This window comes from Mus musculus, chromosome 1, assembly GCF_000001635.26.
Source record: "Mus musculus strain C57BL/6J chromosome 1, GRCm38.p6 C57BL/6J".
NCBI classification, from domain to species: Eukaryota; Metazoa; Chordata; class Mammalia; order Rodentia; family Muridae; genus Mus; species Mus musculus.
Window position 1 is genome coordinate 97,641,419 of NC_000067.6, and position 27,029 is coordinate 97,668,447.

The window sequence follows — 27,029 nt, forward strand, 5'->3', positions numbered from 1 at the left end:
AGCATACTCAATGTCTGCTGCTCCATCTCCAACCTCATGAAACCTGAGTTTCAGTAAGTTCACATACTTCATGATGCCTGCGTTATTTCCCCTTCTTGAAGCCCTGGGCAGAGGTAGAAGAGTCAAAGACTTTTCTAAATATATATTTCCGTGAGTGACACTCAGAAGGACGGCGAAGCATATTCCTCCTGATGAGCAAGGCCAGGGGTGAACACGGAGCCACGTTCCCACCCCTTCACCAGCACACAGCAAGAATCCTCTCAAGAGCATCCAACAGGACTTTGAAAGAACTGCTATTTTTCCACAAAAGCAAAAAGTTCAAAGCTCTTCCTCCAGCGTAGGCCAGCCATGAGCCCTAAAGGAGTTCACTGACTGCATAGGTACCCTCTTCCATCCCAGCTATTGTTTCCTTCTTCACCTGAGCTCGCCTATAGACCCATACATCAAACACAGCAGCCAGATAGAAGGTAGCAACATTCCAACCTGCCTTTGGACATCTAAAACCTTTAAAGAAAACCTTATACAAAGTAACTTTACAATGGCAAAATACAAACTCACTGTGGACGCAAACACAATGTGCACATGTGCGTGTGCACACACACACACACACACACACACACACACAGCCAGAACAGAGCTGTGAACTTAACATGTGAAAGAAGAAACAAATTCAAACCCATTCTTTTAATTTTTTTTTTTAGTGTCCTCAGCTAGACAAAAAGAAAAAAGAAAAGCTTTCTTCTTTTCTGATAAAACACATCAGAGAAGTCCATTTCAGAATTCTTACCCAGAGAATGATATTGCCAAGACATTATCACCATTCAGTATTGACAGTCCCCATGTCCAGCTTTGTGATCACATTTTATTAACTTTCCAAAGCGATCTCCCACCTCAATTGCTGTCTCCCTAATCAAATAGCACTGTTTAAAAAGGCCACGTGACTGACTTACCCCTTGCTGCACTCTGCAGTGTGGAAGCATACAACCTTCCTCCCATCCCCACCTGTCTCCTTGGGAGCATGGATACCATTTATGAACTGCGACAGCCTCTCCTCCTTGCTCTGATTGAGAACAAACCACTTAGGCCAGAACCATTTAAAAGCATCATTACAGAAAGCCCAACCACTGTAATGGAATAAAAGCCTTTCCAAGACAAAAGTACATTAGGACGGAACAAAAATAAGTAAAACTAGGCTGCTTTTCTCAGGATTTAAGATGTTCTCCTTCCTTGGTGAGAACTCAGTCTGCCTGAAAAGTTAACTCAAGACACTTCTAGAAGTTTCCCAAAATAAAAATGCTGAATCCATTAAGTAAATCTGAGGCAAGAAAAAGACATTGCAGCCCACGGACAAGCATTTAAACACAGGGAGAGAAGGACTCTCTTGGGGCTGGAGAGATGGCTCAGCATTTAAAAGCACTGACTGCTCCTCCAGAGGCCCTGAGTTCGATTCTCAGCAACCACGTGGTGGCTCAAAACCATCTGTAATGGGATCCAATGCCCTCTTCTGGTGTGTCTAAAGACAGCTACAGTGTACTCATATAAATAAATCTTTTTTTAAAAAAGGGAGGGAGGGAGGGGGGGGAGGGAGGGAGGGGGGGAAGGAGGGGGGGAGGGAGGGAAGGAGGGGGGGAGGGAGGGAGGGCGGGCGGGCGGGCAAAGAAGGGCCTCTCTTGGATGTACCTGGAACAGACTCTCCACTACATAGTAGTCCAAAGGATCTAGGGCTCTCAGACCATGAGGTCCCCACGTTCTCGATCCTTGCCTCCCTGGCAGCTGAAATGAGCAGCCCTGTAGGCATCCACGGCTGTAAACTGAGCCACTTATTTTAACAAAATATCTTCCCCCTCTGACTTCCTCGCCTCCTCTGGTAACACACTCCTACCATAGGATCGCTATTCTGTGAAAACGGCTGGCCTAGAATGCCTATGTTTTGTATCTAAGAAACTGGTTCTTAGGTTACCTAAGGCTATGTAACAAACCACAGCAACTATGTCAGATCAAACATTTTACACCATTCATTTTTTTGCCAAAGACAAATGAAAAATTTTTAAAGCAATGTATTTGTATCTGGCTTAAGAAATGTAGGCAGAGAGGACAATCTCCCAGGCACATACTTCATCAGTGAGGAGGCTGGGTCCACACCATGGCAGGGGATACATCCTTCATCTGGAAGACACGATGACTCTGTTTGCTAAAACTAGGCCTTAAGAGAAATGCTTGTGTAGAATCCATCCATACATGTACTTACTCACTTGTGTGTGTTAACATGTGTACATGTGCACTGATGTGCCAAGGCACAGATGTGGATGTTGGGGGAAAACTTATAGCAGTTGGTTCTCCCCTTCTACCATGGGAGTCCTGGGAATCAAACTCGGGTGGTCAGGCAACTGCCTTTACCAGCCGAGCCATCTCCCCAACCCCTTGGGTGGAGTCCTTAGCTAGCCTAGTGATGGTCTGTTTGATTTAAAACACCACGAAACAATGGATGTTGACATCACCCTTTTATTTCAGTTAGAAATAATACAGTTCCAGAGGGAAAATCATCAATAAATAACGGTGTTTAATCATTAAATGTAAAAATCCCAACTCTTTGGCATCTGACAGGATTCTATTACTTGTCAAACTAATGACTGTATAGATATAGTTAATCTTAGTGATCATTCATCAATATGTTACAAAGGTGCAGTTTACTTTAAAATAGACAACAGCAGAAACTTTCCAGCCATTGAAAACTCTAATCGATTCAGTAAGATGGAAGCCAGCATCTCCAAAGCTCTTTCCTACATGTTGCCAACACGGTTGTCTCTCTATGAAGAGTTTCTGAGGTTTCTAAGACTTATTCTGCTCTAATAAAGCTTGCCATTCATTCTGGACAGAGGGAAAAATCACGATTGTTCCAGGAATGGCCCATCCGCCAATTAAAAAGTGTTCTTATTTTTAAAAGCAAGACTGCTAACCCCTTAGAAACTCACAGTGCCCCCAAAGAAAACATAAACTACGTAGTTCTATATAGCCAGAAATGCCAAATCAGTAATAAATTGCACCTTTAAGACTGAGTAAAAGAAATAGAAATGTTTACAAAAGGAAAGTTACATACATTTATGGTCAAGAATAGTTGAGCTGCTTCTGTTACTAAAGGCAAGGAATTATTTCTTTAGCAACAAATCAAACCAGTGTGATGGACGTAAACTCTTAGGTAATCCAGGATTAGCCCATTAAAACTGTAGGAGTATGTTGGGCTCCTACGCTAATCCCGAACTAAAGTTTTGATGAGTGCCTCGCTGCAGAGAACTGAGCCTGGAAAGACCCAACCCTGGGCTGAGCGGTATCACTTCATACTCAGTTTAAGCCTTTGATAGTCAAAATCAGGAGCTCCTCTGCTAGAGCTGCAGTCACTTACAAGAAGTAAAGATGCAAGCAGCACTATACTGACAACCCAGTGCTGAGAATCCTCCCTGTCTTCAAGTTCCATGTGGAATTTAAATTGATAATAAGCACTAAGGAAATGTTTCCAACTGACGAAAACTTCATATTGGAAACATTCTGAAAAGCGCCCCACCCGCTACCCATCGTAAAATAAATACTTTGTATCCCAAATTTAATTTTATTAAGACACACTTTAATAATGCTAGAAAGGAATATTTTACAGCCATAAAGATCAGTAACTTTCCATGCGGAAATTAAAAAAAAAAATCCATTGCTCAATATCATTATTGAGGCAAGTGAAGAAAGATTATTCTCTTAATTATCTGAAATGTTAATTGTTTTCAGTGCAAAACCAGTTATAAAATATTTAAACTCAATATTTAAAAATAAAAAGTGGTCCAGTTCAGCCGTGTTCAAGCTTTAAATTTCATAAGACAAATCATTACATACATTTTATAGTAAAATACAGAGATCCAAGAAGCACTGGGTACTTCGGTATAAATTTCTAATGAATCATACCAAGTTAGCAACAACCAAGCAGGTAACATTCCCAATTTGGGTGTCAGACTCATAAAGGTGAAATTACTGCACCAAAGCCTTTTCCTAGCTAAAAAGCTATGCAAACTAACAGTCAACATTCGGTTTTCTTTGCAATTGCGTGCTCTAGAATGATATCCCCCCGCCCCGCCCCAAGTACCTGTGATTTCATTCCTGTATCCAAAACTTGATCCAAACAATTTTTATGTTCCAGGAACACTTAGCTGATATAACCATCTCTAACGTGAAGGGTCATGTACAGAGTACGACAGTAGATTTTTCTCTAGCCGAGCATAGGCTGACCTAAAGTGGTTTAAACTCTGCCCACGCCACTCATGTATTGTTTCTAGCAAACACTCGGTCCCCTCGGAGGGTCAGGTGCTGAAGCTGGTACTGTAGCACTTCCGTGTCAGCTGGCTCCTTGATGTTCATTTTATCTAGATTGAGGTAGTCCAGAGATTTGGAGTGAGCCCTCTTACCTTTAAGAAGACATAGAGGCAAGGGCCCATGGAGGGCCTTATAAGGTTCATAAGGTAAGGGTTTGGTGCACTTGTCTCCTGAGCTGGGCATCCGCCTTCGCCTCCTGCCATTAACCGCTGGGATCTCATATGGCTGATAGTACCTACTTCTAGTTTTATACAGACGAGAGGAACGCGCGAGTCCCGTGTCCAGCTGTTTAGCGCGCAAGGCGGGCATGGCTTCTCCCTTGCTGTCTTCCCCTCCTGTGCACTTCTGGGCTAACTTCAGGAGTTCCTCACCAGTGGTGAAGCCAACCAAGTAGTTAGAGTCCATGTGGAGGATCTGATAACCAGACACAGTCCGGCGCATGGGCGAGCAGGGTGTGCTAGAGCAGCGGGGTTTCTCTGCCTCTGCTTTTCCTGGAGAGCTTCCCTCAGCCACAGGCAAGGGCAGGGTGGTCAGGGTACTTCTGGAATCCCCATTTATATCTACTTCCATCTTAGGCACCAGGCTGCACACGCCTGAAAGGAAACAGACTCAGATTAGAAGTTGGTAACACGCAGCTCTGGGCAGAGCCCGAGCTGTCAGAACACACAGAGCATGAACAACACTGTCTTGAAGACAGACACTGTACAGCACACAGATCCCCGCCTCTGTCTATGAGACACATCAGAGCAGGTAACAAATGAGCGCTGCCATCCTGTGCTCAGGAACGCACAGGCAGCTCAATGACCATTGGAAGCTTTATGGAGATGATGAGACAGGGAAGAAATGAGAATGGGCTACGTCTCCAAGTTGGCACAAATGAGCGCTGCCATCCTGTGCTCAGGAACGCACAGGCAGCTCAATGACCATTGGAAGCTTTATGGAGATGATGAGACAGGGAAGAAATGAGAATGGGCTACGTCTCCAAGCGCCAGTTTACTCCTTGGTATGCTTAGAAACTGAGTACAAATCCCAACAGTAGGCAAACATAGGTAAACACACAGGTTTTCACAAAGTGGTTTCAAAATGATTTGATGTGTAAGCTAAATTTCCTCTCCTTTAACTTAGATGTATAACTACTCCACCCTTCACACCTGTGAGGCTTTGCAACTGTGCGTGAGGACTCCTGTACAATCTCCTGACTGACCGGTTCACCTGGTAGCTATCCTAACAATATGACTGAGCATTTAGAGGTGGGAAGGAAGCCTTGCAAAAAAAACTCATCCTCTGAAATCTCCAATGAGTTAAAGACAATCGTGCTGTAGTTAAAAAGCTAACCCTAAAACTAATACTAAGCATATGTAAATGGCCCTGGAGAGAGAGATCAGATGGGAAAGGCACTGGTTGCTCTTGCAGCAGACCCACACAGCAGCTAACCACCAACTGAACTCCTCCAGATGACCCACTGCCCTCTACCTGCCTGTGAAGGTACTGCATGCACATGCTGCACAGGCACACATGTAGACTAATCACCTATAAGCATATCATAAAAATAGATGAATTTTTCAAAATACATGGAGACTACAGAATGCCATTTTATATGACTCTTTAATCATAAAACATCAGAAGCACACAGTTATTTTATTTTACAATGCCTGAGACAGTCTTGAACAGCTTCCTAAAAAGAATGATTCACAATGAATAATAGGATTGTTCGCTGCAATTATCACTTTATGTAGTTTTGAAAACCTAATGACACCCAGTGTCATGAAAAATGGCTAGGTTCCTAGAAAACAGCAGATAATACAAATTTTGGGAAACAAAATAATAGAGAAAACAGAGATAATGTCTTCTGAGAAAGTTTAATTTTAGTTGAGTTTCTATTGGCTTTTTTTTTTAAGGAAGTCTCCAAGAATATTAATCAAAATGTCAAGTGACTGAGTTTACTATGAGGAATTTCTTGAGGAAGTGTATTATGTCACACAATTCTCAAAAGAGCTTTAATAAAACAAGGAGCTACTTTCCTAAGGTTTCAGTACTTACTTCAATTTCAGGCAACCAGAAAACTAAAACCAAACGAAACAGGAAGTGTGTGAAGCTTTTTCCTACGTTCCTTCATTAGGAGACGAAGAAACACAAGACGCACCTGTCCTTACCACAGTGCAGCAGCAGAGTCAAGGGCAGCAGCCTGTGTTCAGGGGTCCCAGCTCACTGCAAGCTTTAGACTACTCTCCTGGCTTTCTGGATTTAAATTAACTGGTTCTGTTATATTTTGTTACTATCCTAGGACAAAACCCACTTGTCTGCTGGCAGGATCTAAATAGTAACTGCCCGTCTGTCGAGACCTGTTGGATACCTCAGCCCAGGAGCCTCACAGAACCATACCCAGTTACAACTAATCGCTATGCTAAAGGAACTTGGTCCTAAGCCAAGCAACAAAGGAACCTGCCCTCGATTACTAACTATGTAACCTTGGAGAGGACAAATCTAAGGCCTTCAACCTTCGCTATCTGACAGGTAGATCTGCAGGTAGCAATTCAACCTGATACTTACTTCATCCTGCAAGGCCAGGAACAAAAGACCTGGTGAGGTCCAAACAACTAGGGCCAAGGAGGAAAAAAACAGGAAAAAAGAAAACACACACACACACACACACACACACACACACATACACACACACACACACACACACACACACACACACACAAACACACGCACGCAGGCCTGGAACAGCCACCAGACATTAACACTACAGACATCAGCCCTCATTGAGTGAGTATGGACTTCTATTTCTTTCCAGTCTGGCACTCCATGACAACTATGGGTTTCCACCAACCTGGTTTGTTTGTTTGTTTGTTTTCACTTGTTACATAACGTCTACGGTTCTGATCCTACACATTGTGAACGTCCACGGTTCTGACCCTATGCACTATGAAAGCCCACGGTTCTGATCCTATGCATTGTGACCTGGGGGACAATCAAACATCCACTGTGCTGAGGCTCACCTTTTTGCCTTGAGTGGGGAAAACCACTAAGCAGGTTGCAGTCATAAAGCACACTCTCTATGTGTACGCTTAAACATAAAGTCTGCACTCCTTAGCATCTGTACTTTTATCCCAAGCAACAACAGTGAGTGTACACTCAGAGCAGCTCATTGGCTGGTTTCCTCCATCTCTCTGGGATATAAGCCAGGCTCTCACAAACAGCTTACAGTTCCTATCAGTACTAATGGCATCACTGACCCTCTCACATGTGCATGCAAGGTTCTTTACCCTATACCCCACCTGACTGTCTGCACGTACCTCTGTCTGCTTCCCAGGCCCCCTTCTCCTTCCTCGCCCCTCCGCAAATAAGAGACTCAAGGTGACAATTAGCTAACTTGTGCTCCTTAACATGGAGACTTCTAGAGCCTTTTTCCTTCTTCTTTTATTGGTTATCTTATTTGTTTACATTTCAAATGTTATTCCCCACCACAAGTCCCCTATTCCCATTCCCCCTGCTTCTTTGAGGGTGTTCCCCCACCCACTCTTTCCTCACTGCCCTAGCATTTCCCTACACTGGGGCATGGAGTCTCTACAGGACCAAGGGCCTCTCCTCCCACTGATGCCAAACAAGGCCATCCTCTCTGCTACATATACAGCTGGAGTCTTGGGTCTGTCCATGTGTACTCTTTGGTTGGTGGTTTAATCCCTGGGAGCTCTGGGGGGGGGGGTCTGGTAGGTTGATATTGTTGTTCTTCCTGTAGGGTTGTAAACCCCTTCAGCTCCGTCAGCCCTTTCTCTAGCTCCTCCACTGGGGTCCCCCTGCTAGAGCCTTTTCTGGTACCCCACTCTTCTAATGAATGCCTACTGTGCAGCTCTACACAAGCAGCCTAGAGCCACAGTTCAGGGAGAAAACAGCAAAGGGTAATAAGCACCTTGTTTCTCTCACACAGGACCAACTAAGTAGCTCCTTGCAGCTCCCATTCTGCAGTGTGGTTAGAAGGGAAACATTCTGCAGTGTTGAGTTCCTGAGAATTTCCTGAATGAGTTTAAATGCTAGGTAAACTCTGCAGAAATAATGGAGTCAATTTTCTCAGAGCCTCTGCTAAAGATGACTGTCCCAGCTGAAGGAAAGCCCTAGGTGCTTTTCTAGATCCAGAATTCCACTTTGAAAATACTGACCAGACACCTACATCTCTCTCACACACACACACACACACACACACACACACACACACACACACACACACACACACACACGGTGTAAGCTGAAGACACTTCGTGTACACCAGCACACCTGAAGGCACATCTTAGACACAGATCCTTCCACAGGAAGTATTTTTCATGTGGTTTGTGGATGTTGACTGAACTCAGGGCCTCATGAATACTAAAGACACTGACCTACACCTCAGCCTTCAAGTTTCTTATTTTAAAAGCCTCTAACAGAAAAGTCAGCGCTGTGACTGTAACTGGAGATGGCTGACGTGTCACAGCAGTCTTCAAGCTGTTCCATAAACGCTCTCCTATGGGCTCACTGTGAGCACAGCAGCCTATTCATGACTCAGCATTTAGCCTCATATTCTAAAACGGCCTCAATTTCAAACAGCTTAAGGTTGAGACAGAATCACAACTATTTTCCTGAGCATCATCGCACGTGTATGCAAAGAACACCACTTCTACAGACATAATAAACAGTAAATCAAGATATCAGCCCCAAGGGTAGGGAGACAGCACAGTGCAAGAGCCAAGACCTGACTTCAGATCCACAACACCCACTCTGAACCAAAAGCAGGAAGGTGGACAGTACCTGAGGAACAATACCTGAAGATGTCTGCTGTCCACACACACACACACACACACACACACACACACACACACACTCACACACACACACACACACACACACACACACACGGGGGTGTGGGGTCCAGAGAGAGAGAGGTGCAGAGAGGGAGAGAGAGGCAGAGAGAGAGAGACTCAGAGTGAGAGAGAGAGAGACTCAGAGTGAGAGAGAGAGAGATGCAGAGAGAGACAGAGGCAGAGCGAGACAGAAAAAGACAGATAAAAACTAGTTTTGCAAGAAGTTCCAAAACTAAAATGCTGAGTCAAAGAACATATGCTTTGTAATTTTTTTTAGCAACAGCCACAAGTTTTATATAAAATGTTCCCATTTTCTCTACAAAGAGAATGCACTATTTTATATAACCCAATGCTAAAGTAAATACTTCTACAAAATGCCATCTAGACATTCACCAGGAGAGTGTCCTGTTTCTACTCTCACGGCACAGAAATAGGTATTGCTGAAGAAGGAAGAATGTGAGCCCAAAGGGTAATGTGTTTGCCTTTTCCAAGGGAAAAGTTGGGGCAGACAAGGCTTCCATTCTTGACCTTAACCCTGAGATTTTCGTGTCTAACAGATGTATCATGCACAGGTTATAAACAAAGTATCCAATTTCCTTTGACAAATGGTAAAAATATTATGTATTCTAGAGAAATATGAAGAGTGTACATTTTTAAGGTAGTGGATACAGTATGGCTTACCCTAATGTGAGTCCTGGCTGAGACTAAACCAGAGTACAACCACAACAGATGCACAGGAGGTTCTTCATGCACCAGCACTGGCAGCCAGAAGACCACCAAGTATACAGTTCTAACACTCTCCAGGAAGCCTTATTTCCTATACATTTGGCAAAAAGAGCAACACTTTGAAGCTATAGCACAAATGCCCTAGCTTCTTACACAGCTCAGAAAATAGCTTTTTTTCACAAAGGCTATACAAAATTATAAGTGTGTGTGTGTGTGTGTGTGTGTGTGTGTGTGTGTAAGAGAGGGAGGGGGAGTAGAAAGCTTTATTCACATGTGGGATACACATATAAATGTATACTCGTGCATGTGAAAACTAGGAGGACAAATCTATGGTGTTGTTTCTAAGAGCCATTTTCCTCGTGGGTTTGTTTTGTTTTGTTTTATTGGTTGGTTGGTTTTTACAAACTCCCAGACTCCCATATCCCTGGTATACCCAAGGTTGGCTAGATGAACAGATAAGGAGCCCTAGCTCTAACGTGCCTCTGCCCTCCCAAAGCAAGATCACAAATGTGGGGTTGGATTCAGGTTCACATGTGTGTACAACAAGCACTTCACTGACACCATTTCCCACACCTCACAATTATTTTTCTTAAAAAAGTTTTTTTTTCCCTGAAAATTTTTTTTCTGATTTGTAATTAACTGAAAAAAAATAAAAAAATAGAAATAAGTCACCTGGTTAATCAAAACACTGCTTCATATGCCACTGTTTAGCAACATGTAGCAGTATATAAATGAAAGTAGACGTAGCCATCTTAAATACACAAAACAAATGTTAACAGGTTACATCCTTTTCAAGAGGAGCCTGACATGAAGTTCGCCTGCCTGATGTGTACTGTAGGAAGGACAGAACCCAGCACCTTGAAGCTCGTCTCAGCACCCACACGGCCGTTCACAAGCATCGTCAACGCTGCTTCTAGGAGGTCAGATGCCTTCCTCAGCACTCTAGGCAAGCATATGGAAAGGACACCTACGGACACTCACAAAACACTCCAACACATAAAACAGAAATAAACCAATCCTTTTAAAAAATATTTTAAGACAAATAAACAACAACAAAACTGCCAGGCAATTTTACCCTGCATAAATGTTTCAAAGCTTGCTAGACTGTGTCTGCTAGAACTGCTGTCTTCTAATGCCTGCCTCTTTTCAGTCACTCAGGTAGACGTAATTTGTCTCTTACAGTCACTGTCCTGAAGGCCCTCAAATTTACTCACTCCAGTTCACTTAAGGTTGAAAACATCTGCCAACAACACTTGCTAAAATTGGATACAAAATGAAACAAATCTATGCCGCATGAGATCTGAGTTCCCGTGAATGACTCTGGTATGTGAGCTACTTCGGGGGAAGCTGAGCAACAGTTCAACATTGCTTACAGAGGTGAATAAATGTTTACTACATAAACCAACTACCTGACTCTTAGGCATGAATCAAAACAATGCAAGAAGAAATATTCACACCAAGACTTGAACATAAATATTCATAACAGTATCATTCATAATGATCAAAGCCTGGCAAGAGTCCAAATATCACAGGAGGCGTGCATACAATGTAATACCATTCAGCAAGAAACAGCATAAAGTTGGAAGGCAACAAGTGAAGGAAGTTGACAGAAAAGCTATATACAATGATTTCATTTGTATGGCCTTCTAGAAAATGCAAAATAGTGAGGGCAGAAACTAGCCCATGGCTGGTAAAACTTAGGAGGGGAGAGGGAACGCATTACAAAGGAACACGAGGAAACTCTTCAAACTACACTCAAACGTTATCATGTACAAGCTATCCTGCCATAAACCTTACATTAAAAGTAAGAGGGTTTGGTGATGTACTGCCAAGTTTTAAAACATTCTCCAGAACATAATGTACTGGCTACAGAGTCTCAGAGCCCAAAAGAAACCCAACGGTCATCCTGTGGGTGCAGCATCGCCTTCAGCAATCACACACCTCTCAAACTGAACCACTTCATCTCTCGGAGCTCTTCGAGAATCCTGCTTTATTAAGAAATACAACATGCACACAAACATTATGAATGTATGCTTATACACAACCCGACAGATACAGAGAGCTATGCAAATATGCATATATCCCTGTGGCCTCCCGTTCATCTCTTCTAGTTAACTTTAGTTGGGTGGGTTAGTGTCCCAGATATATTCTTTTCAAGTGTGCTGTAAGTTTCTGAACTACTTCTCTTCCTAAAATCTAGGGTAAAAATTTTGGTGGTGTTTTCAGGTTTTTAGAATGCATCAGCTCGAGAGATATCTCAGCAGTTAAAAGCATGTCCCTCAAGTTTGCGCCCAGCATCCATGCTGGCTCACAACCACCTCCAACTCCAGCTCCAGGACATTCAGTACACTCTTTTGGCCTCTGGAAGTTCTCACACACACAAACCCATGCCCTCACACAAACAGACACAAAATGGAAAACAAAATCCTTATTGTATGCTAAATAAATTAGATATGGCACACCTACTTACAATTAGCATGCGCCCCCATTATCCTTTTAACACATTCTCCAGTTCACTGACCATTCATGAGATGTCTGATTACAAAAATAGCTTTCCCCAAAGACAAGGACCTCTAAGTTAGTCAAAGCAAGAGCCTACAGAATTTAAAGAGCAGCCACTCACATTAATATAGCCCTGAAAATGCTAAAGAGCGATAAAGCTATTTTAAATTATTCACCCCATCAAAGACATGAAGCCACACAAACAACTATGTGAGCATACACAAAGGCATGGGGGGAGGGAGGGGACAACTAAAAGATGACAAAGTACTGCATACTTGTAAGTATCAATTCATAGTATGAGAAAATAAAGGAAGGCCACATAGGCAGCAAATGACAATTACATGAACTTCAGCCTCTGTATTTATAGACATACGTCACCATATTTACATATGTAAACCATATGTAAAACAAACCAGTTGTTTTGTGAATTACTTCAGCAGCTTTGAAAATAATATTTTTATTATACTATCCCTCAAATTTGATCAACTACTTCTATCATAGATTCTGAAACGCTATTCGCTGAGAAGTCCCATGTCTTACAGGAACTTCGGAAAAAGAAAAACACACAAAGGCATAAAACATTTCAAATAAATTTAAAATGCTGCTATCAAATCTCAATTGCAGTCATTAGAATCTCATGATTGTGACGCACACAACTGTAATAATACATCATTTTTTACCTGTTCATGTATGAGTCTTTAACACGCACTATGATGTGATGTCCATATAATGATTAACTAAAAGAAACAACAAAATACAACTTACCAGACTAAATCCCAGATGATGTCACTGTGCAAGTTCCAAAGTGTCCCAAGGGAGCACAGGCATAATAAGTTTTCTGTTCTAGTCCAGATACTAAACATGAAACACAAAAATAAGCCTGTAATTTAACGAGTAGCAGTTTATAAAGCAATTATAACAATTCTAACTGCAAAACAGAATGAAAGCCGCAGGAGGTACTAATGCCGGGCAGAGGTTATATGGGACACAGTAACTAATTAATTCAATTAAAAGGGTGGCTTTGAGTTAGTCTGGCTAAATGAGTCTTCAAAACATCTTACTGCGCTTGTTCCCATGCTATGTAGATGCTACCTAGAAACTGAGACTATTTAACTTAGTCTAAATAAAAACACAAGAAATAGTGAAGGCTTAACAGATGCTTTTATCATTGTACTCTTATGGATGTGTTTAGAAGATTGTATGGGGGTGGGGGAGGAGAAATGCTGAGACAAGCACAAAAAGAACTGGCCTTGGCTATGGCCATGCTAAGAACTTTCCTTTCTAACCTTACATAAACAACAATCTCTAAAATGAGGGCATTCACGCCACTGTCCCTTCCCTAACACAAGTTATTCAGATCCAGGGAACTCAGGTAGATGAATGGGTTTTGCATGGTGCAGTCAAGTCCTGTACAGATGTGTGATCTTATTATTATGAAATTAATTTTGGTGTCTACTCGTATGAACTCCAAAATAGCAGCAATAAAAATCATTAAGTAGATTGCTTGTGGCAAAGGACTGTAAAGCTCTTGAAAGATTTGTGTTTTGTGTGTGTGCGTGTGTGTGTGTGTGTGTGTGTATTTGAGAGAGAGAATGAGTGTGTGTTGCCTAAGTATGAGTGTGAGAGTGTGTGTGTGTATGTGTGTGTGTGTATACATGTTCATTCAAGCATACATACATGTGGAAACCAGAGGTCAACAACAGGCCATGTCTTCTTCTTCCTTTATCTTGGTACTAAAGAATGAAGACAGTACCTTGAACATCCTAGTGAGACCTCTGCCGCTGCCTCTGAGCCATACCCTTAATTCTCAACTTTAGGGACCCCAACTCAACTGACTGATCGTCAAATTTAGCCCAGCTACTGGCCAAGGAGTCGCTGGGATCCTCCTATCTCTGTCAGGAAGCTCTGGGGTTTTAAAAGTGTACTGCCCTGTCTAGCTTTCAGGTAGACACTAGGAACAAACTCCGGTCATAGTCATTCCTGCAGGAGAGGCGTTACATCCACTGAAGCATCATCCCAACTCAGAAAACACTTAAAATTACAGAAAAGCCAAACTACTCATGTCTCTAGCATCCCCTCCACGTCATCTCCTCTTACCATGGGAATTAAAGAATCTATCTTTATCTCCTGCATCCCCAGGTAACTGGATTAATTTGTTAAGACACACACACACACCACTCTCCCCAAAGACATTGGCTGCTAAATTCTCAATGTTGTACTCAACCTAAGGGGGGAGGTGGGGGCTGTGCTCATAAGAGTGGAGAGCATTCATTTTATCTGCACAGGAGTGTGGAGCCTGGAAACATATAAGTATCCTTTAAACATGTTCTAAGACTAAAGACCAACAGCAAAAGAAAAAGCCACGAGTTGCTGGCTGGTTACTCTCCTCCCAGCACAGAGGACTTTCAGCCAAAGATAAGTGACTGAATCCAAGCTATTTTGCTTGGTAACTAGAAGCACTCAGTACACTGGCCCATCATGAACCCTGGTGCTATCACCCACGGGCACTTCTCCCAATGCTGACAACAGACATGTTTTATTTAATTTATTTTTACAGCCAACTATGTTTAAATTTAGCAAACAAGCAATCCACATAATTAAGGCTTGGGCCTCCCTCACCAATGAGGCTTGTGGTCTTGAGAGAAACTGAAGCACAGTGAAACAAAATCTGTTCCCTAGGGATGCAAGTATTCACTTCATATAATTACCCCCGCCCCCAAGAATTTTATAGAACATTGTTAGGAAATTCACATTTGTAGTAGGGAATTGAAGGAAAAAGAAACAATTTTTCAGCATCTTTTACATGCCAAAGGACATAATTTAAGTGATATCTTTACTCCTTGAAGAAAATATTATTAACCTCACTTTGAAGTATTCAGTTAAACTACCACCACTTGAGAACAGTGAAGGAACCTGCACACCTGCCAGCCAGGCTCCACGGCCCACTCTCCTAGCCTCAAACTTGTATAGAAGTGCAACCTTTGGCAGGATAATAACGCTAGCAAAAACATGCATCCACTAATTTCTATGAGTGGAATCCTACTCTAGTGTTTCAGGGGGTTATTTCATATAAAAGGTTTTATTGCCTTGTTTGTGAAATGACTGGAGGGGCAGTTTTTATTACTAGTTGCAAGGTGATTGCAAACTTTTAAAATGTTAACAAAGCACAAGTATGGAGAAGACCTGTGTTCAAACTCCAGAACACACACACACATATACACACACACACCATAATACACAGGCACACCACAGACACATATACACACACATGAATACCACATAACACACTCATACACATGCATAAACACACCACATACACCCACACACCCCAGACAAACAGATAAATATTTTAAAGTGTAAATAACACAAGTGCTATAGAAAAGCCCATAGGGCATTTTCTTATTTACTGTCTGATGGTTCTGAAATCTACCTTAAAAAGCAGGCTGAACAATCCATGAACAGGAAGGCCATAAGCAGCATCCCTCCATGGCCTCCGCATCATTTCCTGCCTCCAGGTTCCAGCCCTGCTTGAGTTCCTGTCCTGACCTCTTTCAATGATTGACTAAGATGTGGAAGTGTAAGCCAAATCAACCCTTTCCTCCCCACCTTGCTCTGGTCACGGTGTTTCATCACAGCAACAGTAACCTTAAGACAAACAGAATGGCAGGAAATATCTCCAACAATATTTGCAGGCTACTGGCTGTTTTCCAACTGGATGCCAGGTTTTCAGTCATAAAGTGAGACAAATTTAATCCACACTCTTAGAAACTTAGACTGCAAACCAAAAACAAACAATAGAAAAATGTGAATGCCTTACTTCTGAATAAAAACAACCCTGAAAGTCTTAAATTTCATTTCTTTCTCATAATTTGTACCAGGGATTTGGTGGCATCTTCTTTCCATGCTTTTAGATGCACTATTTTTTTTTTCCATCAATAGAAAGACACAGACCTGGTTAAATCCTCAGTCTAAATTTAAAAGCAGAGGAGCCTTACAGCAATTACCACACAGCACGGAGTTGATGAAGGAGTCAACACTCCATGGTTTCATAATGAGCAAAAGTGTAGTGACTGATTTATCCCTGGTTTACACTGTGGAGTCAAAAATAGAGCAGATCCCACAGCCAAGTGCAGGGGCATCCTCCTGGTCCTCCTTCTCACTCCTGACATTGCTGCTTGTGTGTAACTGAGCACCATCCAGCCACAGGCACCAGGAAGACCCAGGTCATCACATAGTGAAAAAGGAGACAGAAGGAAGACAGCAGACAGGAGACAGCAGAGCCAAGAAACAGTGTAGCTGTACACCTCCTAAAACACTGCCCGGACAGCAATCTACTGCAAAGTTATAGGAAAGCTTTCCCTACCATCTCCTAAAATAAAAATTAAAAGCTGTAATAAAGTCATCCCAAAACACAACTTTCAAATAAAGCTATCTAACTTTAAAATCTGGAACTCCCTAACAATATTGTTTTATCCTAGCATTTGAAGACTTAAGACAGTGAATGGGAAAGACCGATGTCCAATTCTTTGGACAGAAAGAAAAAAAATTACGTAGGAAAACATACTAAGGTGAATGGAACTAAAGCTTTAAGATACAATGTTTCCAAAACAGAGAGCTGAAACAAACAGCTCCATGGCATTACTCTGTAAATAATGTGGACAGGAAACTTAAACACTGCCAAGGGCAGCTAACTGTGTCTGGACAGGCAAGCCACAGGTAAGGAAGGGAAGACATCTAACAGAGACTGCAAGGAGACTCTACAAGTAGAAAAGTTTAAAGCATAAACTGGTAAGTGATATATAGCATTACAGTTAATAAACTCCTTCTAAAATAGTATCTCATTCATGTATTCCCTGGCATAATTATCTGTGGAGCCTCTTGAATGCTCAAGTATCTTTGGATGACAAACATGTTGTTACCTTATCCCAATGTATAAAACAGCAAAGAGATGTGAGGTTTGGAACAGAAAATAAATCTTCCTACTTCTGTACTTTGGGAGGCACATCCACCAAGCCATTGGCTCCATGGTGTATCCAGCTATTCAACACTCTCTCTCAGTGTGGAAAAGCAGGGGGGCAGGTTTAAAGGCCTACCACCATGTCAGATGAAATCCTCCAACGTGGAACAGCAAACTGGAACACCATATGACACCAGTTTTCTGTTTTCCCACAAAACAAAGAACGCCTCACATGGAAATTTTCAGTTCTAAACAAACTCTTTCCTCTTAAATACCTAAATCTGTGTATTTCAGGCATCACCCCAGATCCACTAATTTAAAAATAGAAAAATACCAAATTTTATCACTATATAAGTGGCTATATAAGCATATATAGGGGGCAGGGGCCACAGGCAAGGGAAATTCCATTTCAACTGGTGAAAATGTTTTGTAATCAAAATATTTTCTGCTCTCAAAGGCTATTCTAAAATAAATAAATGAGGGACTAACGCATTCCTCAAGTAGAAAAACACTGAACAGAACTAAAACGGTTCAGCGGCCAGACAGATTAGAACACCGAATGGAAAACAAAATGCTTTGCTGAACCCATGCGCTCTCACCATGGTGACCACTTGCAACCTTCTTACCTTTCTGCGGCTTGTAAAAAAACCAAATCACTAAGGGCTTGGAAAAGCAGTTATCACGTGTAGTGTGACTTTTTAAAAACCTCCTTTGACCTTACCAACAAACCGCCAACCTTCCCAGCATGGTAAGGCAACCCATAATTGGTTCAGAAAGACACAAGTGTGTGTGTTCCTCTTTCTAGTATCAGTTCCCTTAATAGCAGGACCCTTAAAGAGCCCAGCATTCACTTGGTTTCCATCTCTGCTAATTAAAATCAAGCCCACGTTACTATATCACATTCAGCTTCACTCCAAACATGTCTGACAACAGCTGAAACCACAAAGTCTACTCGCAGTCTTTATAAGAAACCTGCCTCTTCTGGAAACCTAACCACGAAGACACGGGTATCTTTGGTGGTGATTCACCTTCCGGAAGGAAAGCTAAAAACTGAGTATCCACTGGGAAAATAACTGAGGCCTCAAATCAGGAAACAAAAACTTAAACGGTGTTTAGAAACTAATGTCCTCATCACACCCATTACTTTTTAAGACAAAGTGTTAAGTTTCTCTTCGAAACTATGGTAATACATAGATGGAAGCTAATCGGCTGTTAGTACTGTCAGTGATCCCTCACACCTGGGAGACTTGGTGCTAACAGTTCTATCTACAACTAAACATCAAAACACATTTTATGCACCAAGTCTTACCAAAGTTGAGTAGTCTCGGTGCTCATGAACGCTAACATGTCATCCTGTCCGTTTTGTTTTTAATCCAAGGTCTCATAATAAAAACACCCAAATCATTAAAATAACCCACGCATACACTGTAGCCCAAAGCTTCTGGGAGAATAACCACATATGGAACTAATTGGGAAAATAAATTTTGTGAAAGAGTCGTTTCCAATCCTTAGTGTCTAGCTTGTTGCACTACAGTAAAAGACCCCGGCACCTGAAATTATATAGTGGCATTTCGAGGAAAAACAACATAAAGTAAAGTTTAGAAACCTCGGAGATCTTGTGCGACTTCTGCTCTTTCAGCTAGGAGCCTCTAATAGGGTACAGTGTTGCTGTGTCCATAATTACTCCTCTTGGAAGGATGAAAAAGTTCAGCGCCAGTGTCTCCCAGTGTTTCCAGCCCCACTTACACACACACACACACACACACACACACACACAGAGAGAGAGAGAGAGAGAGAGAGAGAGAGAGAGAGAGAGAGAGAGAGAGAGAGAGAACACAAAACAAAAACAAAACCCTGGTTCTGAAGAAATCCTCAGCCCACTCTAAGCAAAGCGGCGTGGGCAGAGAGCCCGGGAGTCTCTAGCGAGCCAGACACTTGCCAGGGGGAAAGCACGCGGCTGTCCTTCCCTTCGCGAACTGGGTTCCTTCCTGGCCGAGATTTGCAGATTCCACCACTAGAGCGACTTTGGCAGCTTCACAATGGGCCGCTTCTCAAGGTCTGAGCGCCGGCCGCTGCCAGGCGCCCTTTCCTAGGCTTCCCACCCGCCCCAAAGTCCACCAGCGACAGGTGGGGCGAGGGTGGCGGTGCCCGAGACATCTGCCGCCTTAGTTTCTGGCCAGCGCCCGGCCGCGATTCCCCAGTCCACAGGCGCTCCTCCGCCACCGCCGGTCCGTCTGTCCGTCACCAGCCGCCGCACCGGCCTCGGCCTCGCCCGCGGGGTGCAGCGCGCACTGGTGGCCGAGATAAGGTCGCCAGGGGCTGTCTCCCGCCGCTATCTGTAGCCCGCAGCCGCGGCTTGTACACCGTTGGGGCCAGAGGCGCGGCAAGCCGGGCGAGCGTTACTTCTCAATGGGCCTCCGCCGGGCCTGCCGCCTGGCGCTGCGGGTAGGGCGAGCCGCCTAGCTGGCGCGCGCCGACGCGCTCAGACTTCCGCACCTTGGCACCGCGGGAGCGTCGCTCCGGGTCGCAGAGTCCCCGCACCGCATGTCGGCGGCGAGCGCACGCCCGCCCGCCCGCCGGTCCGTCCGCTCGCTCGCTCGCTCGCCGCGCGCGCACGGGGCGCACGCCCCCGCACACTCACCCGCGCCGCACACTCCCGCGTCGCCGGCCCCACCCCTGTGCCAGGAAGCTGCGGGCTCTCGCACCCCGCTCGGGCCCCACCCCAGGCTCCAGTCCCCCCACCACCACGCCAGCCATTCGCACCAAGGCTCAGGGACCAGCGCCGCTCGCAGCCCCGGTGTCACCGAGCCATCAGCCATCGCGGAGGCCGGCGCGGCCCGGGGCTTCCCTGCGCTGCGCACACACCGCGCGCCCGGCCGGGACACGAGGCGAGGAGGAAGGGGCGGCGCCGTGCCTGGGGCTGGCACAGTGGCTCGCTGACTGGGGCACCCACACTCACGCGCGTACCCCACCCATCCCCGCCACCACCTCTGCAGCACAAAAGGTTGCAGGAGGAGTGGCGCTCCCCGTCCAACGTACCGGTCGTCCAGGGTTCCGCCGGTTCCTCTATGGCCGGCAGCCGCAGACCCCGAAGCCAAGGGCGGGCGAGGCGCGGGGCTGCGGCGCCGAGGTGTGGGCAGAGGCCGCCAGCGGAGCCAGCCGGGTACCCGCTGCTCTCCCACCGCGCTCGGCGCCAGCTACGGCCCGCCGTAGTCCCGCCTCCTCCCCCGCCTCCGCCCGCCTTCCCGCCTCCTCCCGCGGGCTGCGGAGGCGAGGCCGGGAAGCGCAGAGCCCGCCTCCTGCGCCAGGCTCGCACGCTCGGCTGGGCGGGCGGCTGGGCCGGCGGCGTGAGAGCGCAGAACCGGAGGCTGTTGCGGGGACGGGAGGCGGCGGCGTGATGCCACACTGCTCCCGGACCAAAGTCCGCCGCACCCTCCGGGGAGCCGCAGCTCACAGGCCTGACAATGCGGGCCGCTCCCACAGAGCGGTGTGCTAAACTCTGTGGGGATGGCTGTGATTTTTGAGTTTCTGCTGATCAGAAGTTGAGAAGAGCAGAAGCCCATGAAGTTAAAATTATACTATAATAATAAATAATAATAATAATAAATGTCAACAACTAAATATGGGGGCGGGGTGAAGACTAAATTCTGAGTCACTTGTTTCTCTTCTCTTTTCCTTTCTAGCTTCCTTCCTGTTCTGTCTTTACAAGGTCTCACTCTGTACCCAAGGCCGGACTTAAGCTCCGGAGAACCGTTCTGCCTTAGTCTCCAGAGCGCTGGGATTACAGGGATGAGGTGCCATCCCAACAAGATTTTCTTTTCTCAGTCCATATGCCACTCCCCTGCCGAAGTGGTCAATGCAGCATTACAAATATTTGCTGATATTTATTTAGCTCTAGGTGCCAACCCTTTTGACGCACATTCCCAAGTTTGCAGCTCTCAACTGTGCTAGTCCACATTTTTAAGACAGAAAACATGAGTTACATCCTTGAAGTCACAGACCTTTCATATAGCTGAGCTGTTTGTGTATTTATAAATTTAAATTCAGGTTCCTGCATTGTGTGGCCTTTTAAACGGTGCTTTATCTGAACATAAAGTCATACATTTCATCTAGACTAATACAAACTTAAAGCAAATAGTTCATGTTCCAGAGTCTATATATGTCCCCCAAATTACCAAGGTTAATAAATACACTCTGGCTCCAAGATGTGGCTTCTGGTTTCTCTGCAACTGAAGGACACTTACTCAATTGCTTCTCATATGCTCTGATGTAAGTATCAGAAAAAGGAAGGAAGAGGCCAGATTCATGAATGTTCTCAGTTACTCTTCCCCAACATGATATTCATGTAACTTATCAAATATAGATAGACCCTAGTACACTGTACAGGTATTGAATGCTCAAGTGATTAAATTTTGTTTTATATTTATTTGTTCAGTTGTTTTGTGCCCCCCCCTCCCCGCCCCACCACCATGGGTACCTTAGTAGAAGATGCTCCAAGTATTTTCAGATTTGAACATTTATCACAGCAGTGTATTCTGATGTTCGTTCTTATAAAACTACCTCGGAAACATTACAAATTATTTCAAGAAGCTTAGTTTCATTTTGTCTGAACTCATAATTTTTTTAAGAGAACACCTTGTAACTTGGCCTTTGTTCTGAAATTTTAGCAATGTTCTTTGGCCAGAAGCAATAAAGTTCCGACTAGTCTCTCCGTTCATTAGGCTGAAAGCTAGCCTTGTCTCCAGCTGTCTCCCACTCTAGGTTCCCACCTCTGAGACTCTTCATCCAATCAAAAGTTAGGTTAGTTCTCCAGTGTCACAATGAATACCTAAACTAATTCACTAGGCCAGCATGGTTTTATATGTGGTTCATGATGGTTATGTCTAGAGACTATCATATTTAGAATATGTGGGGCCGCTCAGGATGGTAGCTGTGTGCCTATGAAAGAAGAAAGCAAGATGGAAACACTTTGCGAGCTTTCTGGATGTTCCATTAAGAAAAAGTTAATCCAGGAAGGAAGGAAGGAAGGAAGGGAGGGAGGGAGGGAGGGAGGGAGGGAGGGAGGGAGGGAGGGAGGGAGGAGAGAGAGAGAGAGAGAGAGAGAGAGAGAGAGAGAGAGAGAGAGGAAAGAAGAAAGAAGAAAGAAAGAAAGAAAGAAAGAAAGAAAGAAAGAAAGAAAGAAAGAAAGAAAGAAAGAAAAGAGAGAGAGAAAGAAAAGGAAAAAAGGGGGAGAGAGAGCAAGAGAGAGGACAGACAAACATGCTTGAAAAAGAGTGGCCCCAAATGTTAACTTGAACTTCTAATCCACAAGGCCTTTCAGAACCTAGAGCTCAGGTGCTCTATCTCAAATGTCACCTCTGTGGTTATATCTTGGCCTTGAAATATCCTTCCTCCCCCCCCACCCCCCCAAAAAAATAAAATCACTTCTCAAATGTCACTTGTCTGGGAAGAATTATTCATTGATGGATTACCACTTAGCAAACAGCCAGATTGAAAGAACAGGATAAGTGAACTTAAAAAAAAAAAAAAGATCACACCTGAAACTACAATGGTAGGTATGCAAGAAATAACACATCGACTTTTTTAAAAAAACAGAAAACCAAAAACCTTGTTTCCAGCAGGGTGCCATAAAAAAGTACAGGCCATGGCTATGTCTACCAACACCTTAACTGAATGCAGCAGAGATCTCAGATGCCAAGTAGAGGTCTCCCACAGTGAAGGGGCTGAGATACCACTCCACAGTCCCTACCTGGAAAATGAAGGTGGAGGCTCCTGGGATCAGGGGGCAAAACCAGTCTTGTGGAAGCAGGCTCCACGGCAGCAGAAGATAACTGCAGAGGAGGCATCTGTGGCAAGGAGAAAGGGAAGTGTACCACAGAATCTGCTCTCCTCCTGCCCCGATGCTCACAGGCATCCCTTATCAATCACTCATTTCCCTGGTCCTTTCCAGAACTGCCACTTACAGCCATGTATCACAGTGTGCATGTCCATAAATGGGATGGCCCTGCCTTAAATATATGATCCCTTCCTTTCAGGTCCTTTCCACTCTTCATTTCTTTGTTTAGTTTGTTGTTGTTGTTGTTGTTGTTGTTGTTGTTGTTGTTGTTGTTGTTGTTGTTTGAGACAGGGTCTCTTTATTTAGTCCTGGCTGGCCTGGAGCTCGTTATGTAGAACAGGCTGCCTTCCAACTAGCTTACAGAGACCCTTTTGTCTCTGCCTCCCAACTGCTGAGATTAAAGATGTGTGCCACCGTGCCTGGCTCTTTCCTTCTCTTCACTACTTAAAGCCAAAGCAATATTGAGATGTGGGGCCATTTTGCTGAGCATTTCACATCCTCAGTAATTCATCTTTAGGACCCTGAGGTGTCCTTAGAGCTGGGCCTCAGGCTGCAGCATCCCGGAACTGCTGCTCTCATGTCCTCCATTCCAGCTACAGGGAAACCTCTCAGGAAAGACCTTCTTCTTCTTCTTTCTGTCTTTCCAGTTGCTCTGCCAACCTACTCTTTGGTTTCTGGGATACAGGCTTTGGGCAACTACAGACCATAAGAAGAAATATCCTGAAGGCAATGCCTCTATTCACTGTCACATGAGGATAAGTCCAAAGTGTATGTTGGGGGCAGGGACTAAGGCTTCAACATATTATCCATATTGTAATTAAATTGGACATAGTACTACCGGAGGATTCAGCAATACCTCTCCTGGGCATATATCAAGAAGATGTCCCAACCAGTATGAAGGACACATGCTCCACTATGTTCATAGCAGCCTTATTTATAATAGCCAGAAGCTGGAAAGAACCCAGATGCCCCTCAACAGAGGAATGGATACAGAAAATGTGGTACATTTACACAATGGAGTACTACTCAGCTATTAAAAAGAATGAATTTATGAAATTCCTAGGCAAATGGATGGACCTGGAGGGCATCATCATGAGTGAGGTAACCCAATCACAAAGGAACTCACCCAATATGTACTCACTGATAAGTGGATATTAGCCCAAAACTTAGGATGCCCAAGATATAAGATACAATTTGCTAAACGCATAAAACTCTAGAAGAATGAAGACCAAAGTGTGGACACTGTGCCCCTTCTTAGAATTGGGAACAAAACACCCATGGAAGGAGTTACAGAGACAAAGTTTGGAGCTGTGACAAAAGGATGGACCATCTAGAGTCTGCCATATCCAGGGATCCACCCCATAATCAGCTTCCAAATGCTGACACCATTGCATACACTAGCAAGATTTTGCTGAAAGGACCCAGATATAGCTGTCTCTTGTGAGACTATGCCGGGGCCTAGCAAACACAGAAGTGGATGCTCACAGTCAGCTAATGGATGGATCACAGGGCTCCCAATGGAGGAGCTAGAGAAAGTACCCAAGGAGCTAAAGGGATCTGCAACCCTATAGGTGGAACAACATTATGAACTAACCAGTACCCAGGAGCTCTTGACTCTAGCTACATATGTATCAAAACATGGCCTAGTCGGCCATCACTGGAAAGAGAGGCCCATTGGACACACAAACTTTATATGCCCCAGTACAGGGGAACGCCAGGGCCAAAAAAAAAAAAATGGGAATGGGTGGGTAGGGGAGTGGAGGGGGAGGGTATGGGGGCTTTTGGGATAGCATTGAAAATGTAATTGAGGAAAATACGTAATAAATAAATTTAAAAAAAAAAGAAGTGACAATTGTCATGGACCATGTTGAGTTGGGAAGCACAGGGAAGTTACATGGAATATATCTGAATTGTTGACCAAAGCTTTCAGGCATAAGGCAGGAAATGTGGGTGCAAGCTTATGAGAGATTACAGGCTGCCCTTCAGCTCCATTTAGACAATACATGGGTCACACTTGTATCTGACCTCTTGTCACTGCAGTATGGGAACAGTCACCTTCTACAGAGAGCATTCTTTACTATTGCCTCTCAGCCAGACTTATCCCTTGAGGTTGTTAGTGTCACCAAAGGAGTTGTCCTGACTCCTGGCACTGTGTGCTCTTTCACCGTCAAACCTCTCCACAGGTGCAGGCAGAGACTGCCTATTTCTCTATGCTGGATGGTCCTGGGACTTACATTGTAGTGTTTAGTCAGAGTTAGCTTATTTTTAACAGATGGGGACCTCCTGGAGTTTTGAGCCAACTCAGAACTTTGTATTGTTTTTCCAAAGCCAGTTCCTAAGACATCGGTGGTTTGTAATCAGCCATGGTGAGGACATTTGCAGGAAGGAGGTTGGTAAATACTGTAAGCAAGACCTCAGGGCTTCCCACCACTCTCTAGTATCCCTAGATGCCAAGAAGCTGTTTATGAGCCAACCTCTGGATAAAGATCCAAAGGTTCCTCCTGTGACCTAACAGTAGGTCAGATAATTAAAACCGGTGACAGAAAGATACAGAACCTTATGGTTTGCATAGGAAAATCTAATTCTTAATTTTGTTATAAAAAAAGGGATAGAAAGCCAGGCTCTAGAGGCACATACCTTTAATCCTAGCACTTAGAAGGCAGAGGCAGGTGGATCTCTGGGAGTTCCAGGCCAGGCTGGTCTACAGAATGAGTTCCAGGTCAGCCAGGGCTGTTACACCAAGAAACCCTGTGTAAACAACAACAATAAAGACAGAAAAGTGTAGCAGAATTTTCCCTGTCTAATCAATACAACAAGAAGCATGTGATTGGACAGGGAAAGGGGAAGCGGAACTAAGAGTTTCAGGGGCAGAGACATAGACAGGTAGAGAAGGAAGATGGAGGAGGAACAATACAATCCAGATTCTGAGTGGCTTTAAATAGCCTCAGGTAGTTATGAATATCTTACAAGGGATGGATAATTACAGGACAATTTGTCTTATCTAGGTGGGCAATTTATATCATTATCAATTGGCTCTGGAATTATTGTTTGGGCATCTTGAGAATTGAGAATTTACTGATATATAAATCTGACTATAAACTTCTAGAGTTTTGATTTACTGGGTTAAGGGGATTTGTGACCTCCGACTACAGGGGGTGGATGGCTGAGAAAGTATGTTCTGAGGCAAGCAAACCGGAGAAAGGAAGACTGCCAACTGGGGCTAGCCAAGAGGCAGCAATACTGTGGGGCAGAAAGTAGCTGGGTGTAGCAAGGGAACTTTTTTTTTTTTTTAACATTTCCTACTACAGAAAAGAGAAGAAAAAAAAAGGAAACAAAAATAAATGAGAGAAACTCTTGTAAACAACAAGAGAAGTCCCTTCTGCTCTGACAGAAGTTTGCTGTGGGACTTCAAGTTGACTACCATGATATACAATCAATAGGAGATAAGATATGTGCTGAAGTCTCCTCATTGGATTTAAAAGGAATCTTCATAGAAGATTTTTAACAATTACAAATATGCTTGAAATGGCTGGAAAACACAACCTGTGGTGTTTCTGATGTGCACTGGCAGAGTGTCTGGGGAAGGGAGTATTCAAGCCCAGGGTTTGGTGCCAATCTGAGCAGTAGAGGAAAAAATCCATACTTACCAAAGAGGAGGAGGAGGAGAATGGGGAAGAGGAAGACAGTGGGAAAAATAAAAGAAGAAACAATCAGCAAAGGAATAGAAGATAGAAGGAGAAATGAAAAGATGTTAGGAATTGAAAAGGTATCATGGTAAACAAAAAGTTTCAGTTGTTGAGCTTGATAGCACGGCAGAGAT

General features: G+C 44.1%; 1 protein-coding gene across 6 annotated transcripts; it reads right to left on the reverse strand.

The window, feature by feature from the left end:
- Positions 1–2,483: 2,483 nt before the first annotated feature.
- Positions 2,484–20,600, reverse strand: Macir (macrophage immunometabolism regulator). Of its 6 annotated transcripts, none has more exons than NM_133825.3 (3): positions 20,413–20,600; positions 13,182–13,271; positions 2,484–4,943 (listed from the first exon to the last, which is right to left on the reverse strand). In NM_133825.3, the coding sequence occupies exon 3, from the start codon at positions 4,918–4,920 to the stop codon at positions 4,297–4,299; it is 624 nt and encodes a 207-aa protein (NP_598586.1). In that variant the 5' UTR covers positions 4,921–4,943; positions 13,182–13,271; positions 20,413–20,600; the 3' UTR covers positions 2,484–4,296. The 6 variants fall into 6 exon arrangements, with proteins under 6 accessions (NP_598586.1, NP_001342003.1, NP_001342002.1 ...); NM_001355074.1 differs by lacking the exon at positions 20,413–20,600 and adding an exon at positions 20,137–20,258; NM_001355073.1 differs by lacking the exon at positions 20,413–20,600 and adding an exon at positions 19,870–20,258.
- Between the last annotated feature and the right edge of the window lie 6,429 nt (positions 20,601–27,029).